Raw genomic sequence first — 17254 nt, 5'->3', positions numbered from 1 at the left:
TAAAGAAGACCGCTTGTCAATCGGATGTCCCGTTCCTAAGATATATTAGCTTTTAAAGAGCGTCCCCACGGCCGGCCGGCCGGCCGGCCGGCCGCTCATACTCAGGATTTTCCCTTAAAGGGACCCTCCCACCTTAACATTAGTTTTGAGTTGAGATAGCCAAGTTTGCGGCCAGGCTCAGAAACCACCATTTATCCTGGTCGCAACCCCCGCAGCTTTATGGTGTTCAAGAAATTTCTTCCCTTTACTTGCAGGGTGGGACCAGCTTGGTCCCTATCTCTTAACCATTATGGGAATCTGATGACGTCATCAGGCTTTCGAACGTCCGTTAAATGTTTGACTAAAACGTTTTGTAGCACGCGGTGGTATATGCTGCTTTGCGCGCAACAAATGCCGCACTTTCAAATAAAGTCGCTAGGAACAGCGGAGATCCCAAAAAGTAAACAAAAGTAAAAGTCTAATATCTTGAAAACCGGTGAATATTTTTCGATAAAATTTGGTAGATATTCGTTTTTGGTCTTTCTGAACCGAGCGACATCACTTTCATGCCAATTCATTAACTTTTTTGAAGGTGGGAGGGTCCCTTTAATTCAGTATGAGACTCCGCTCGCTTCGCTCGCTCCGTAATAATAAAACTGAAACATAGTAAAATACCAAAAACATTACGACAATAAAGCATGATACCCGCTTCCTTTAGGCTGTCGAGTGAAGCAAAAATAAAAAGATAAATGAATAGAGAAGTAGGTTTGTCGGTAGTTCGCTATCGAAATATCGATACGATATATCTACTTGTGTGCATTGCAAGATATCTACTTGCCTGCATTATGCACGCATAAGAGTAAATTTACACCACCCATACCTACTGGCAATAATTCATTATGCTAGCTATCCTGCGTAAACAGCAAGTCGATTCTGCGAATAATAGTACATAGGGGGAGAACAATGTCATACATTCCATTTGACGCTGCACGGTCCCGTCTCGTCGCCCGCCGCGTCGAATTCGGCAGTGCGGGGAGATCAGATAAGGTGTTTGTTGTTCACAGCTGCCCGGTGGAGACGGATGGCCCGTAACAGAGACGGTGACATGATGACGGACGCGCACGGACCGTACGCTGGACGGACAGTGACCGTAAACAATGCACCGCGCTGCGCGTTGACCAGCTGCGGCATTTCCGCTACGGTTACTGGCACCCGCAAACGCGAGCCAATCTTTCGACAATGCGCAGCCCAATCTAATCATATATGCAATAGGCATGCATAATCTATATATGGAGTTCGTGTAACAACCAGAGCATTTCCTCAGCGCCTTACCTAAGAATGTATGCACGTTACGTCTTTTCGTGCTACCCAACTGACACGCCTTTTTAGCTCCCGGCAAGCCGAAGCCATGAGGCTGCAAAATATATCGGAAAGTCCGTTTCACTATCACGTATGTAGCCTAATTGCATGACTGACGGCGTTTGCTGGCCGTTTCAGACCGTGATGGGAGTGTGTACGGCGAGTACGGAGTACACATGCCGGACGGCTGGACACGGGTAATGGTGTACGAGACCTCTGCAAACAAACTGCGGCTGGTACACGAGTACCGAACACCCACCAAACGGCTACGAGGTCAGTGGGTGGGTACTTAACTTATGTACAAATCGCTGAGCAAAAAAAATAGGATTGCATTCAGTGCTGGAGGTGGGAAGACTGAAGGTTATTTCGTCTAAGGTATGTGAATGTCGTTACTTTGGGTAATGTAAGCAACGTGCAGCTTCTTTTGGAAGCTAGCTGAGATAAAAAAGTAGGTAGGCAATTCGAAAATCAAAGTTCAAACATGCAATGCTTGGTATTGACATTCGTTTTTTTATTAGCAGGAGAAGGCAAGGATTCGCCGCCAAGAAAGTTCAGGAGACCGCAGCCCCGCGAAGAGCTTGATAATGACGTCCAACCAGAAATTCAAATTATTGCCGTGCCACAGCTTTGGAAAGGTAAGTGTCGCAGCCATAGTTACTGCGATGACGTTATTAGGTATTGAACAAAAAAGCGCATCCAAAGACCAAGCTTCCTAATATTCACAAAAATGTTTCTGACCTCATGACCTGACCTCATGCTAATCATGCAGTGCTCCCCAGACGGTCATCGCTTTCCTTCTACTCTGACTCTGGCCTTGCATCCCCTTCCTCCGATCCGGGCCCTTCTCTTGAATCTGCAATGCCTACAGTTTCACTGTCCTTTGAGGCCGAGCCGTCCTCCAGCTCTGCGCTTCCCTTAGTCCCAACATCCACTGACTCGTTCTCTAACTCTGCAATGCTGCCTGTGTCTGCTGTGCCCGGACCAGTTACCTAGCTCCTCAGCTCACAGTCCATTGTCCCTGACACATTCCTCAGCCCTGTAGTGAAGTTGATTCCCCAATGTCCGCAGTGCGAGGTGAGGATCTGTTCGCCTCTGCCAGTGAGCAGCGCCCCGTCACTTTGGTGCTGGCGGGCTCCGACCAGAAGCCAACGCTGGCGCCACCTAGACTGACCGACCAGCGCGCCCTCTATAACTTCGGTTACGCTGCTCCGTACCACGGCCACAACGAGACGGGCACGGAGAGCGGCGCCAAGTTCGGGGAGTACTACGTCGACCTGCCCAACTGCTGGCGATCCGTGGTCAGGTGAGTCGTAAATTGAGAGAACTCGTGACCGATAACTCTGAGGAGCCAGAGGGCAACAGGTCACAAACCTGAGGCTTTGTCAGATGTTCCACGCTCAGGGGCTTTTCGTTGATAGGTACTACCTACGCCTTGTTTGATTTCATTCCATTTGCATTTACAATAAACGGCTGCTTATTGAAGGTTGACTATATGATGTCCACTTTCTCAGATACTGGGCCGACGAGAGCGGCTACCACCCGACGCTGCGCCGTATGCGTACCCCAGGCTGTGAACAGCAGAAGCGGGAGGCGGTCAGCTCCGACCCATCCGCTGCCGCCGACCCCTCGTCTCCGGACGGACCGTCCGCCGTGGCCCCTGGTAAGAGCCCGGACCCAGCTCCCGCCGGGCAGCCACAGGAGACCGAGACTCCCTCGGCAGCCCGCTCCGAGCCGCAGAGGACAGCGGGAAGGAGGGGACCGTCAGCGCCCGGCTCTCCCTCGGGGGCGACGGCATCCTGCGGGAGCCGTACGGGTCCCGACGGCCAGCCAGCAGCCCCCAGCCGGCCGTACGGGTTCGCCTACAACGCGGGTACGCATTACCACTGGGAGCGCGGTTTCGCCAATGGAACCAAGATAGGGGCCTACGCGGTGCAGCTGCCGGATGGTACTCTTCGGACCACCACCTACACCGCCGACTGTTCAGGCTTCAAACCGAGCATCACTGTCGAGCCGTTAGACGAGGCCAAGTTCCTCAGAGACTTCCAGGCGTTCAACCCGCCTAAGGAGGCCAAGCTGTTCGAGCGAGGTGAGCAGCCCCAGGCCTCCGCCCTGGTGCGTTCGGAACCGGCGCCGGCTCCGCAGAACCTACGAGCTCCGGGAAAGCAGAGATCGGCAGAGGTCCGCGGAACGCCGCCCCGACTGGTGCAGGAGCGACGGAAGGAGACGACATCCTCACCGGCCTCCACCAAACCGCCCACCACCACAGAAAGGCCCACGGCTGCCAGCACTACCACCACCACCACCACCACAGCGCCGCCAACGACCACAGCGGCGCCTCCACGAACCTCTGCTTCTCCCAGTCGACCGATAGGTGGCAGCCCCAGCAGAAGCCGCTCCCCAGCCCGCCGCCTCGCCCCGATCGTGCCCATCCGACCGGCCGGCAGCGGGCCGTACCATTTCTACGTCCACCTACGGCACAACTACCACGAGGAGCGGGGATACGAGAACGGCACCGTAGCCGGTCAGTACGGCGTGGTCGGACCCGATGGCGTGCTGCGGGAAGTGGGCTACACCTCCGAGCACGGCTTCGTACCCACGCTGACCGACACACCCGTCAGCGCCGACCACGACCTCAGCTCTCGGCCGAGGAAACTCTGAGGTCGTGTGTCTCTGAGCTCGTGAGGGAAAGTGCGGGGTGCGGGAGGACGAAGGGCCAGTGTCGGTTACTGGACTGACTGCAGGCGGTGGGTTTGACGCCGCAGTGCGGTCTTGGCTGTGGGAGATGAATAGAATAGTGAGAGGTGAGGTGGCTATTGTGAGGTAGTGTGTAAAAGCGTTTGGTGCACATGTCGGTAAGAAGTGGCCAATAGCCCAACAGAAGAGCTGACTACCAGGCTCGTGTCGGGAGAGCAAACATTATTGTGCCGTCGAGCAGAGTTGGGGGAAATCACATTTTTACTGCTACTCCAAAGAAATATTTGCGGGAAAACGATCGCTCCGGCTGCACTATGCTCACAAGTCACTTTTCAAGAATGGTCGCCCACGGCCCAACCTCCCAATGTAAGCGTTACGGAAGGATTCAGTTGTGAAAAGGGGTGTGGACGAATGACAGACAAGGGCGAGCAATTTTGCTTTTATCTGTTGTCATCGAGCTGAAACTGAAGAGAACGTTCTTATTCAATGCTCACACTAATGCTCAACGAATGATCAAACACTGTCAAAGCTTTGAACCCGTGCACCATTGTGAATGTTAAGCGCAACGCAGATCATGGAAACGATAATACATTGCCATGCTATGAGGCACTTCCATTACCAAATACCCATTCTGTGAACCAGAGCCCACAGCCACGCATGTAACTTCTCGCGTTCATCCTTTATCAGTCATACAATAAGTAGAAGCTGCGCATTTTCATGATTTGTCTGTAAATAAATGTCGCACGTTCCTTTCGCTGGTTTCTCCTGCCACTCTTTGAGTCATTCTTCTCTGGAAGGTCGAGCCCCGGGTCAGGGGTAGGTCGTGGGTGGTCGATCCACTACCGTTGGCTATGCTTGGCGACGCGTGGCATCGCCGAAAACCACGCAACTTTACATATCTTAATGCATTTTATAAAAAGCAAATGTCTACACAATTGTAAATTATACAGCTATTCGTCGTAAGAAAAAATATTTCTAATATCTCAAAACAAGTCAATAATCCAGCCACCTGTCACGGAAGGCTCTTTGAGTCTTTCTACACCTCCTTCCACCGCACACGTTACCACGAAACGCCGTCTAAATTTCATACAAAATGTAATTGTCTACTCAGAAAATACAGCGTCATGATTTAGCACGCATCCCACTGGTGTCTCCAGCAGGCTAACTCAAAGCCACGGGAATGACTCGGTCAGCTTTGTCCGGCCCCGGGCCCCGTGGGGAGGGGAGGGGGAGGACGTAAAGGGGAACACATTATCCCTCCCAGCACCGGAGGACCGGTCCGTCCCAGCCGGCCGATTTTCACGACTCTCTAGAGACTCGTCAGGAATGGAGCAGGAACAGATAAACAAGATCACCGGATGCGCGGCGAGCATCGGAATCAACACATGCGTCTCTCGCCTTCATATCACAACAGCAGACTTTGCACGGCGGGCTATCATTAAAAGCATGGGCACTTGGCCGAGACAGAGTCGGAATGGCAGGACAGCCTCCGCGGGAAAGCCTCTGTCGAGCCTCCCATAAAACCCGGGGAACCAAACGATCACAAGGCAGTCACGGCGGATTTTATGCAGCTTTCCGTAAATCACCAGCCAGGATGATTTCTTCTTATTGTTCCGTAGCCTCTGCATAGCACGGAGTGCCGACCGTGTAGCCTCTGCGGAGGTCACTGCGGCCGCCCACGTTCCGACGCGTCCACAACCGCGTGTAATCAGGTCTCGTAAAGCATTCTCTCGTTCGGCTGATTCTACGCGAACTACGTATGTATGCATGTCGATATAATAAACGCTATGGAGTTCACACTGTTCGGTACGCATTCGTCATTCATTAGCGCACACTCTCGGAATTTGACGGCACTGTCTCTTCACCGCCACGCCTCGTCCATTTGACATAGGGAAGCGGTCGGCGCGCGGTGCTACACACTGCTGAAGTTCATGTCCTTGACGAGTTTGTCTAGCCTGTCGAGCTGCACCTGCATTACCAGGCGCGCCTTCTTCTCAGAGTCCAGTTCATCGAGCACAGTGCGCATCCGCTTGGTGTAGTCGGCCTTCAGAGCTGTTAGGGATTCCGTGAACTGACGGCTCTGTGGACACAGACAGAACGAACGGGTCACAGGTCAGGTCAGGCCACAATACAGGCAACTCACATGCAGATCAGGTGGTCTAAGCACAACATGTTGCTATTCCTGTCCTCAGGTCGACCTAACGCCGACCGCACCCCAGGGGCTCTTGTGCCTCAGGTAGCCGCTGCCAGCTCAAGGCCGTCAATGCCCCGCTGTCTCCAAGCTGCGTTGAGTCCAGTCGGATGTTGCCGAAAATGCGGAGCCTCGTGCCCGCCAGGCATGGGCAGTGGGCACCCGAGCAGCATATGTGTGGCGGGACCCTCACGGCACACCAGGCAGCGCGCCACTGGGCAGGCCAGGCTGCTGCACTGATGGCAACCACTCTCATGGCGGCGTCAAATCCTACGCTGGTAACTATGCCAGCGGCTCCAGTGTCCCGCCTTCAGCTGGTGGACGTTAGCGGCCTCATAACGAGAACCCGAGAGCACCCCCCCCCCCCCCGCCGCACTGGGCTCCACCTCGGTCCCAGAAACCCCTCCTCCATCGGTCGGCGTTTCCGCTCACCTGATCGGCCAGCTGTTTCTGCAGCTGCGCGACCTGCTCCTGCAGCTGCCGGGTGTCGCTGGCAGCTGCCGGCGCGGGAGCCGGCGCGGCAGCTGCCGGCGGTGCGGCCGGCCGGGGCGGCGCGACGGCCGCCGCTGGAGCGACTGCCGGGGGGTCGGCGGGCTTCGGGGCGATCCGAGCCGAGACCGGCCTCCTGGCCTTCACTGCGGGCGGCAGGCGGGTGAGACGGTCAGAGGCTGGTCAGGAGGCGGCAGTCAGAAGGAGGAGTGAAATTCAGCAGCGGCGAAGGAGCGGTGGAAAGTGATATGCCGTCAGATGCAGGCATTGAGTTAAAAACAGACGGTAGAACTACTAGCCCTTTTCACGACTGAGCAATGAGCATTGGGCACGTATTTGATTGAATTTGAAAGGAAAGAAACATAACAATCGGCATTTCATTCAAAAGGTGGAAACCGTTCTAATAAGTAAACAACTACCATATCGCTCAGATTTTAGACGGGTCAAACGGATCAAATAAGCGTCCAATAATCCGTCGCAAAAAGAGCTAATATCTACGATTCAGGCGTCGTCCAATTGGCGGCACCCTAGGACGAATGGGTTCCCTTCTCCAAGACATGTTTACCTTCTGAGGGCAGCTCTGGCCGCGCGGGCCGCGCCTGGGCCACCGGTGGCGGTGCTGGCGCCGAGTCAGACTGGTCCGAGGATGGCGCGGTGTCGCCACTGGCCTTCTCGTCATCTGTGGAACGACCAAAGGGGCGGGTCAGATAGGGCCGAGAAAGGGAGGCATTAATAAAAACGACCAGCTACAGTCTTGGGAAGACAATGTGATCGGAGAGTGTGCGTGAGGAGACACGAGACGCTTGAGTCAACAGAAGAAAACATAACGTGCGAGAGGCCAGTGGCCCATTGGTCCAATCACCATACTGTGTATAATGCAACAACTGAGTGTGCCAACAGCCATGCAGGCAAGCGTTCATCGCAAACAGCTATAATACTTCAACAGCCTTTCACGTGACGTTCCTGTCATACCCTTGTCTCTGGAGGACTGTTTTTTGCTGTGGGCCCGCTGTAGCTCGCACATCCAGGGTGGCCGGCTCGGTACGGGCGCGGACGGTGAGGTGGCCGCCGCCGGTTCCGGTGAGGTCGTCGCCGCCGCCGACGAGGCGTCCGACGTCTGCCGCTCCGTCTTTTCGTCATCCGTCTCCACTAGCAGACGCAAAAAGACGGGCTCTACAAGCCGCTCCGAGACCGCCGCGCCACATGCATGCACGCTCGCTAGGCCGCAGCCGCACAGGCTCAACTAGGACCGGCGCATCGCAACAACGGCTCGAATGGCAACGGCGGTTGGCAGAGCCAAACGCTGCCGCTTCGGCCGAGACCGCAGCGCGGCGTATCGGGGTGCATTCACTAGCGCTACATTCGATACACGCACAAATCAATGGCGTCGAATCGCTAAAACAAAAACGACAAATGAGTGCAGGCTTTCTAGCTGCAATTTAACAGCAGGCTTTTAAAAATGAAAAGATAGCGACAGGCTGAAGCGTGGTGCATGAAACTCGGTCTAGCAAGTGCGTTGCTGTGACAGTGCTGCTACTGCCTGTGATACTAGAGTGCCGCTACAACATGCCAGCTGAGGTGCCTGAGCTGTGTGGGCGCGTTTGGGTGACGGGGGAGGGGGCGGGTCACTCACCTGGCCGCGAGTGGCGTTTGATCTGCGCCCGCTGGAGCTCCTTCATCCAGGGCGGCGCCGCCTGGGCGGTGGGGGAGACGGTGGGCGCGGCGGCCGCCGGCTCCCGGTCGGCTGTGCCGTTCACCAGGTCCGGCTCCTGTAGGCAGATACGGAGAGAGGTGAGACAGGGGTCAGACAGAGGTGAGGCAAGCGAAACAGAGTGATGCAGATACAGATACAGATAAGCAGCGAACAAAATATAAGCAGGGGCAAGCAACCTTAGTGTGATATGGCGATTTGTGAGCAATGCTAAGATACAAAATTGCACGTCAAGCCATATGTCATAGTAGAGCACTTAAAAGTTATAACGCTGAACGTTTTACTAAGCGGCAATTGATTACAGCATGGCGAAAAGACACTGACTGAACACATGACCGACATTCCAGGTTTGGGGTAACCGACAGTGGCACCAAAATATGGCGCAAGGATGTCCCCAGCATGCAAACACAACGCACGGTCACAGAAACAATCGGCACACTATCGGCACAATCAATGATCAGCCTCAAATTTGTCTAATACTGGAACGATGAGCACGTTGACCTTCGTCCCCCGCCCCGCGCCATATCAGCTAACTCAGACCGACATGAGCCACATTCATCACACTGCGACCCATCACCACATTAAACATACATACCCAGCTGTTCCGTTCCTTCGCCTTCCTTGTCATTCTTTACTCCTAGCATACACGAACTACACAACAGGTCACACCACACGAGCCCTGCACACCGACACACAGGGGGTACTACGGCCTCCGAGAACTGCTCTCTCCACCTACCAGCCACGGACGCGGCCAGATAAGTGCTATTCATACGATAACGACCGCTCACATCAGACAGACAGACAGACAGAACCACAGACAGGCACACAGACAGACAGATGTGCCTATCTACCTCTCCGGTCTCACAGACCCGCCCTGTCACTCCGCGGTGGTCCTACTCGACAGAGATACTCTAAGCGGCGGACAGAGGGACAGAGAGAGAGGGGGTAGAGTACCTCTGCCAACGGAGCCTCCGACGGAGTAGCCGGTGACGACGGCGCCTGGGGCGACATCTGTGAACAATGTGCAGAACTAAGCGGGTGCGCTCGGGTGCTGGGGTGGTATGAAGCGCTACTACAGGGCAGGTGCGGTAGCACTAGTGTCTATAGTAGCAACTACGGGCGTGCGAGACGGTACACTGTGAGGGCGTGATATGCTAATAGTGAAGGAAATGAGCCATTCAGCTGTTAGCTGCGGTCTGGACTCAGGACAATTCTATTTTAGCTCAAAGGCAAACACAGAATATACATTGAGGGCAAAACATGCTATGTGCACTGTGCGGTGCTTTATGCCTAGTGATTTTTTTATTATATTTTCACTTTTAATACACTTACATGTTAAAATTAATTCGGATTGCGATGCAATAAAGCCACTTGTATTGCATTGCAATACGAATCAATTTCAACAGGTAAAATGTATGGACTAATGAGCATCAACGTCCATATTATTCTACACTATGACCTAGCCATACTGATTCGTGCAAGGAGACATGTAACAAGCGAGCTAAAAATCTAGTTGTGTGTCATCACAAAACCATGCATATTTAAAACAGAACAAATCATAACTTGCAAATCTAACTTATCTAGCGTATTTGTCATTTCACTATGACTAGACATTTATTGGCCTACCAGCATGCACTCCATGTGTGGTGCACACACTGTGGACACATGTGATACACACTGTACTGAGTGTACACCCGTGTGCACCAGTATGTACCCCGCAGTGTCCCGCACTCACGCTCTCTCGGGAGAAGATGGTCGAGGTGGGCCGTCGGCCGGGGGCGCGCGCTCGGTCGGCAGTTATGTGCGTCAGCCGCTCCGAGCTGCGCTCCACCGCATCAAACTCCTCTGTAGGATACAGAGAGTGACGTCAGGACACCAGTGGTCATGGCAGGACACGGCGGAGCTTGATTAGCGCACACAGCAATACAATGTGACAAAAGCGCGTGACAAGGACCAAACAGGTGTGTGTTAGCATAATCTGACTTTAGTGCTTAGCATCAAGAAAGAATAAGAAGCAGAACAAACAAGCAGGGAATTCGACGACTCCCTCGCCGGAGAAAAGTATCGCACTTTGCAACACCAAAGCCTCCCTGTAAAACTCCCACCGTCACACTGATTGGCGGCAGCCGCTCACCTAAGCTAGTGTCGCCGTCTGGCCTCTGCGCCTTTTTGGGCCCATCGGGGACTGAGGCGGGAGCGGCGGCCGCCGGTGGCGCCACCTCTGTTTGGACAGGAGAGTTAGTGGTGTCAGACGGGTTAGTAGGTGGCACCGCTGTCGGCTTGGCGCCGGACGCAGGTGACTGGGTGGCGGGTTTGGACGACAGAGGAGGAGGCTTGGGAGATGCCTGTTTCGGAGGCGGGGTTTTCGGCAGGGGCGGCGGGGGAGAGGGCGCCTGGGCTGGGACCGGGTCGGCAGCCGGGGCGGGGGCGGGGGAGGGGGCGGGGGCGGCTGTCGGCTGCGACATGGTGGCAGTCGGCTCCGCGTCTCCGGCAGCGCCTGAAAGGTGCCGGCGGTGCGTCAGCAGACAGCCGGACCCTCTAACGGTACCCCTCCGAGCAGTGCAACGAAGACAAATGTGCCCAAAACACAACAAAACAGATTAAAGCCGGTGACGAACAAATAAAGCCGTGTTCGCGTGCAAAAGGAAACAAAAGAATTATCTACAAAAAGCCGCGATACAACGAAATGAAACGATCGATGAGAAACATAACACTCCATGGGGCAACGACACAAAGCCATTAAAACAAACCAAGTAAAGAATACAATGACTCATAAAACTCGTAAGCTAAAAATGCTCCATAGTCACATACACTAGTGACTGCTAAAGGGTTAGGCTCCCAGCTCGAACAGCTCACAGGACAGTGTTCCACTAGCAGGGCCATTCAGCTCAGGGTATCTGCTCAGCTCACCTGCAGCGGGCGGTGGCTGGGCGGCGGCCGTCTTCGCTCCGTCGCTGCCCGTCGAGGTAGGTCTGCCACTCGCCTGGGGCGCCTCCGTCTTCGTCGCTAGCTTCGACGGCGGCTTACCAGGCCTGGCCGGCTTCTGCAGGCAAATGGTCACGTGTTCCCTGTCACAAGGGATGTTTCGAGTCACGTGATAGGTGGCCTACCTAACGCATCACTGCGGTCAAATACAATGCCAAACGAATTCAGGTAACCACGTGACGTGCGTTGCATGTGACGCACTGTACCACGTGACACCTCCCGACAGCGGAACACAGCGCTTCGGTGTACCAAGTGAGCTACACAGCACACTGAAAGGTCGAACACGACAGGACCGCGGTGGCGGCGGCGGTCGGTCAATATTGGGCGCAGCGTCTAATCTCAGGCCCTAAAGCTGTGTCAACAAACGGTAAGCAGACGGCGGACGGCGGGCCGCGGGCGGTGGCCTGTCCTTGGTCACAGGGTCAACAGAGACGCCGGTGCCGGCAGTGTTCCATTTTTCAGACTTTTTGGTGGCAAATCACACCTAATGGGGAAAATACTTTCATCCCTAAAATATGAATGACCGACTTTACTTCATCTCTGGAAAAAGTTTCATGTATTCCCAACTGTTCCCAACAGCCAGTTTACATGTCACTTGACAGTTGATGCACCCACATCCTTTTGTTTCACACCCTGTCAAGAACCTGACATGAAATCCTGGTTTATCAGTTGGCATACAAATTGGCATTACACCATTTTGCAAATATACTTTGGTTATTTATTTCCATTTTTCTCATCCTAGGATTTTTTTCTTCATCGGCACACCCAACCAAAATCCAATTTTAGAACACTGGGTGCCGGTATAAGCTATCATCCATACACGCCAGCGCTCCAAGGATTATCACCGTTCTGCCTGTCCGCGTTGCAGTGCAGACTATGACCGCCGACAGCTCACCGATTTATGGGGGCGAGAACCAGCTGAACTAACACTAAGGGCCTCAATGGCATGGTTATGGCTCACCTGTATCAATCACCCAATTCAGGGAGGTAAACCGGCATACAAGCACCATGCATCGTAAGTCCGTTCAACTATCGAATCAAACCAACTAAATCAGGCAACCCAAAAAAACTATGGTAGGTCGACACCCCAATCGCATAACAAAACACTGCCACGTAAAAAAAGACAGTTTGTAATGGTTCGTAAACAGACCATGAGTCCTATCAACCATAACACCAGCCCTCTTATACGAACTACGGTAACACTAGCCGCCTGTGAACCGTCACCATCAGGTCGTGAGCCGTGACGGCCAAGTTCAGGCCAGGAGTGCGCTCCGCCCATATCCCGTTGCTGCGCCCATATCCCGTTGCTGGAGTACGAGTGGTGAGCTCAGCGTATGAATCAGAACTCAGATCCGATGGGCCGTGACGACCCATACTGGAGGCAGCGGCGACGGCAGGCTTCTGAGGTGTGGGCGTGTGTGGCTCTTTCATAAATGCTGCGACATGTTTTGCTAGTATTGTACAGCGACGACCTTATACCTACGTGACGCTTACAATTATTACAATGTGTATCAGTTTAGTGAATAGAGCTTAATTGGGTCAAGGTCAACGCTAATTTCACTTGATAAAAATATTTTTTTGATCCACATATGTTGAAACTAGTCTGTAGTGACACCTCAAAGACACTACATCAGGAGCTTTTTGGGATGCATCGAAATCGACCCGGAGAAAAAAAAACATGTTGTAAAAAACGCGAGAAACATTGAATACCCTTCCTTGGCATGTCCGCTAAGTCACCCGTTGGCCATTAGCGTCATCTTCTACTAGTCCCCTTTCACCCGTGGCCTTCCGTAACCCCTATCGTCGTCCCCTGATTTCGAAGTCCCATACTTCCCGTCAGCGCCGTCTTACCTCAGTTGAGGAGATGATCTCCACAAAGTTGTCGGGGAAGACGCCGATCTTTCCAGCCAGCTCTCCGCGCCACCAGCCCTTGTCGTCGCTCTCCTTGGACACGATGGTGACGATGTCGCCCTCCTTTAGCGTCAGCTCGTCGTCATTCTGCCGCTGGTAGGCGAACAGCGCCCGGCACAGCTCCTTCACTGCGGTCACACACACACTGGTCTCAGTCTCGGCTGTTCAAGCTCAGTCTCAGTCCCGCTGGCTCACCGTCTAGAGCACAGGCGCGCCCCAGCGCCGGGCAGCGACTGCCGCCGCAGTGTCAGCCAGCGTCCACCGGACCCACCAAAGCGCCGAGGGGGCGGGCAGTGGACGGGGCACAGAACGGTGCATCTGTTTATTTCGGCCTGTGTTTATTGAGATACAGCGACGGAAGCGCCGCATGGGCTCGGGCGACGCTCAGTGATGATAAACAGAAGTGGGGTGGAGGAACAGGACAGGGTTGTTTGGTAGAGAGGAGGTCAGGATGAGAGGGCATTATTTCAGTCAACATGACCCCACGACAACGTGTGGTGGCAGTTAAATAATCAGAGGCGGCAGCAGTAGCAGCATTGGTTGTGTCGAGGGAAATCAATGTAGTCAATGGACTGCATCAAACAATAAATTGCGGATAAAGGTTCAGAAGCAAACGTGAAATGTGTGTCAAGTAAGTCACAAAAAGTAACGTTGAACATAAAACCGAAGGCAGCTGAACAGCGCCTTATGATAACGGCCACACCACCTTGACTACTTGTAGTACATGAGAGTAATGAAGAATGGTTCAGTCCCTCGCTGTGACACAAAACGAACAATCGTGGCGGCATGTGGGAGCGATTTATGGGAGAAACTGCTGGTAAAGCTCTGCGACGTGCGGGGATTGGAAACGTGACTGGCGGCCTGAACCGTTCCCGCGGGCTGGCCAGGTAGGGAGAGGCAGGGAGAGGCAGAAAGACAGAGGCAGAGAGAGGCTGAGAGGGGAGGGTGGGCGGCGGTCAGCGGCTCGGTGGGTGGAAGAACTGACAGCGCTTGGACCGGGGCTGTTTGGAGTCACTAAAACAGAGAACCGGAGGATGACTAGCGTACCCCACTTAGAACCCGACCCGGGACCAACAACACACATGAGTGTATCGAGATGATCTAACCCCTGCAACCTAGCACACGGCAACACTTTACTAATGTAACATATTTGACAGTAACAACCAAACCCAGTGTCTGCCCACAGCAATCATATGAAGTAAGATCCAACGTCACCCATAAAAATAATAAACCCATTCGATACCAACTCACCGCACCCGTCAAACCAGTCACTCTCACGCCAACTGACCTGGCTTGGGCGGCAGCTGGGGCGCCGGGGTCGGGTCGGGCGGCCGGGGCAGCTGCGGTGGCGGCGGTCGGCTCTTGGCGTCCCTAAGGATGTCGCCCAGACCAACGCCCTTCACCGGCTTGGGTTTGATCTCCTGAACGACGTCGGCGTCGGCAGGCAGCGGCGGCAGCTCCTCGACGAAGTTGGACGGGAAGACGCCCACCTGGCGGTGATGACAGCGGGATGGTGTCAGCTCGACTGCGGCGCGCACACTGCACGCGCGGGCCGCGGGTCACACGCTGCGGGCGAGTAGAGTTACTCACAGTGTAATCCGAGCCCGCCGGTGACTACTGGCTACTGAACGGTAGTCACAAACATCACCTCACACACAATGAGCGGCACTGTAACACTGTGACACTATCCTAGACGACTAACAGACCGACCATGCTCGCACGTCCTGCTGTTATAACCCACTGTCCCAGCGCGCACCTCCACCGCTCGGCGCCGTATCGACAGCACTGAGAGTCGGCGGCGCCGCCGGCCCTGCGCCCGCCAGGCACTGCACGGGGGCGGCCGCCGAGAGTGCAGCAGCCAAGGAGCGGCCGACGGCGGTGCACAGTCTCTGTGCACGGCGCACGGCGCTCACGGAGCCGCGCGGGCGAGGAGCCAAGGCCAGTGACACGCGGCGCGCCCAGCGGCGACCGATCGGGCGGTAACTGACTGTGCACCGCTGCTGACCCCGACACACCGGAACACGGCACACCAGACCCTGACCTTACCGGGCAGAGCCGGGCTGATAACACTGACAGGAGTGAGCATACCGGACGTATCGGCGTAACTATCGGCCCCTGACGGCGGGTGTCACACCTGTGACAACATCCGCCTGTAGGTAGGTTATGCATCCCAACAGCTTCAGAATGGATGGTTACCGACATTTAGCCATCCAAAAGTAGCAAACCGCAGGTGGTCTGTTCTGCAGGGCTGATGATGTCACGGTTTATACATGATCGGTAGGATGAGTTCATCGGTACTTTAACTCACGATGGACGACACAAAATGATTGGAACCGAACCGTGCACTGTTCAAGGTTAACAACGCATATGACAAGACGAATGTGTAATTTATGAACACTGAACAGTGTGGACTTTGTGGCGCAATGTCTTACAAGTTGTGTTTCATCAAACCAAGTCATGCAAATCGAGTCGAGAAATGCGCAGATATGCGCAAACATCGTAACCTTCGTCAAAACTCATCCGCCATGTCACGCAACAGAATGCCGTGCATAATTTACCGAACCACGATTGCACGACATCGGTACATTCCTGTGGATCAACGCTTCAGTGAGCTCTGCAACGCCCACTACCTAAACAGCAGCTGTGTTGTGTGCAATCAACCAATCAATCAATCAATCAATCGGAGTTGACATAAGCTACCAACCCCATCAAAGCTCGAACTCGAGACCCGAACCGCACTATACCAGAACACCGGGCAAATGACACTGGGTGTGAGCAGTGACACCAGAGGCCACCCCTCGGTGACCTAGTGCCGACCGGACGGCCGCCATGGGCGGTGGTCGCGCCCGGGGCGGGGCGGGGGCGGGGCCAGTCGCCGCCGCCGCCGGCCCACAATGCCAATGGCACGACGGCTGACCGGCGGCGCCGGCGGCGGCGGCGGTCGCTGACCATATAAGGGCTGGTCGCGCGGCTATCGACACAGGCGCTGTGGCGCCGGTCGCCGCAGTGTCAGGCATAGCGCCGCGGACGGCTGGATTATTTATCCAGCGCGGCTGTGAGTGCGGACCTCACTCGGCACCTAGCCCGGTAAGCTGCACGGTCGCTGACCGCAGGGGACGGGGAGAGGACGGGGCGATACACAGGGCAGGTGATGTCAGCGAGAGGAAACATCCCGCACAAAAACAAACTCAGACACACTTCTCAAACCGGTCACCAGACATAACTTGGTTACAAACACGCCCAGAGACAAGAACCGCACTAATTAATGAGAAATGACTAGTCCAGTTCAGTAGATACTGGTAGAATCACTCATTCCAGTGTCGAATTCCGAATATGTAAGCGCTCACTTATCCTCTACTATTCGCCAGCGGTGATCGCAGTGGTGACAGCGGGGACAATCTCCCCACCACCTTCCGTTGCAGGTGTGGTTGTCACGTGACATCCCGTGACTAGCCCGCACCGTTGTCACGTTCACATGGAATCGAACGGCGCTTATATGCGGGAAAGTGCCGCTCACAGCGCCAAGGTGATATACGGTCTGGCACCTGGGAGTGCGACTCGTGATAAACGCCAGCAGCGGCGCTGGTTTACTGGACAATTCGACCTTTCCAATCAGCAAAACAGACGGCATTTGCATTGAAAAGAGAATTTCAATGCCAGACAGCGCTAGTCTTGCCTAGTCTTGCGTGGAGTTAAACGTTGGTTGAAAGAAGAATCACTCTAAATGGGCGATTCTGTCCGATTCTTTCCGATTCATTCGGATGAAAAATCAATAGCTTTCCGTATTTGCATTCGTATAGTTCCACGATACAGCTCCGGCTCCCGCCGCTTGGTAACTGAGACCCACTGTCTCCCATTTCTCCAAGAGGCGAGCGTATACCGGGTACCGACTGCAGCCGACACGCTATCTACTCCGGCGAGCCGCGTCCGCATCG

At 54.5% G+C, this 17254-nt stretch overlaps 2 protein-coding genes across 39 annotated transcripts in view; one reads left to right on the top strand and one right to left on the bottom strand.

Moving 5' to 3' along the window:
- The window catches only part of LOC122371746 (polycystic kidney disease protein 1-like 3), a 44381-nt gene extending 39598 nt beyond the window's left edge, over positions 1-4783 (top strand). For 5 of the 9 annotated variants that reach the window (XM_043348396.1, XM_043348394.1, XM_043348398.1 and 2 more), the window contains exons 3-6: positions 1477-1611; positions 1857-1973; positions 2407-2641; positions 2850-4783. In XM_043348396.1, the coding sequence (XP_043204331.1) occupies positions 1515-1611; positions 1857-1973; positions 2407-2641; positions 2850-3996 (1596 nt within the window). In that variant the 5' untranslated portion in view covers positions 1477-1514 and the 3' untranslated portion in view covers positions 3997-4783. The remainder of the gene's footprint in view (positions 1-1476; positions 1612-1856; positions 1974-2406; positions 2642-2849) is intronic. The other 4 variants (XM_043348395.1, XM_043348400.1, XM_043348393.1 and 1 more) reach the window with 1 other exon arrangement.
- Positions 4784-5110: 327 nt separating this feature from the next.
- The window catches only part of LOC122371743 (SH3 domain-containing kinase-binding protein 1-like), a 101958-nt gene continuing 89814 nt past the window's right edge, over positions 5111-17254 (bottom strand). For 4 of the 30 annotated variants that reach the window (XM_043348355.1, XM_043348354.1, XM_043348352.1 and 1 more), the window contains 11 exons: positions 14608-14809; positions 13260-13447; positions 11334-11466; positions 10558-10920; positions 10159-10268; positions 9378-9434; positions 8346-8481; positions 7685-7861; positions 7278-7391; positions 6656-6858; positions 5111-6112 (listed from right to left, as the gene is read on the bottom strand). In XM_043348355.1, coding sequence (XP_043204290.1) covers positions 5945-6112; positions 6656-6858; positions 7278-7391; positions 7685-7861; positions 8346-8481; positions 9378-9434; positions 10159-10268; positions 10558-10920; positions 11334-11466; positions 13260-13447; positions 14608-14809 — 1851 coding nt within the window. In that variant the 3' untranslated portion in view covers positions 5111-5944. The remainder of the gene's footprint in view (positions 6113-6655; positions 6859-7277; positions 7392-7684; positions 7862-8345; positions 8482-9377; positions 9435-10158; positions 10269-10557; positions 10921-11333; positions 11467-13259; positions 13448-14607; positions 14810-17254) is intronic. The other 26 variants (XM_043348365.1, XM_043348361.1, XM_043348383.1 and 23 more) reach the window with 11 other exon arrangements.

Source organism: Amphibalanus amphitrite, unplaced genomic scaffold (assembly GCF_019059575.1).
Source record: "Amphibalanus amphitrite isolate SeventyFive unplaced genomic scaffold, NRLGWU_Aamphi_draft 001275F_arrow, whole genome shotgun sequence".
In the NCBI taxonomy this organism is placed as follows: domain Eukaryota; kingdom Metazoa; phylum Arthropoda; class Thecostraca; order Balanomorpha; family Balanidae; genus Amphibalanus; species Amphibalanus amphitrite.
This window is presented reverse-complemented; position numbering and strand designations above follow the sequence as displayed.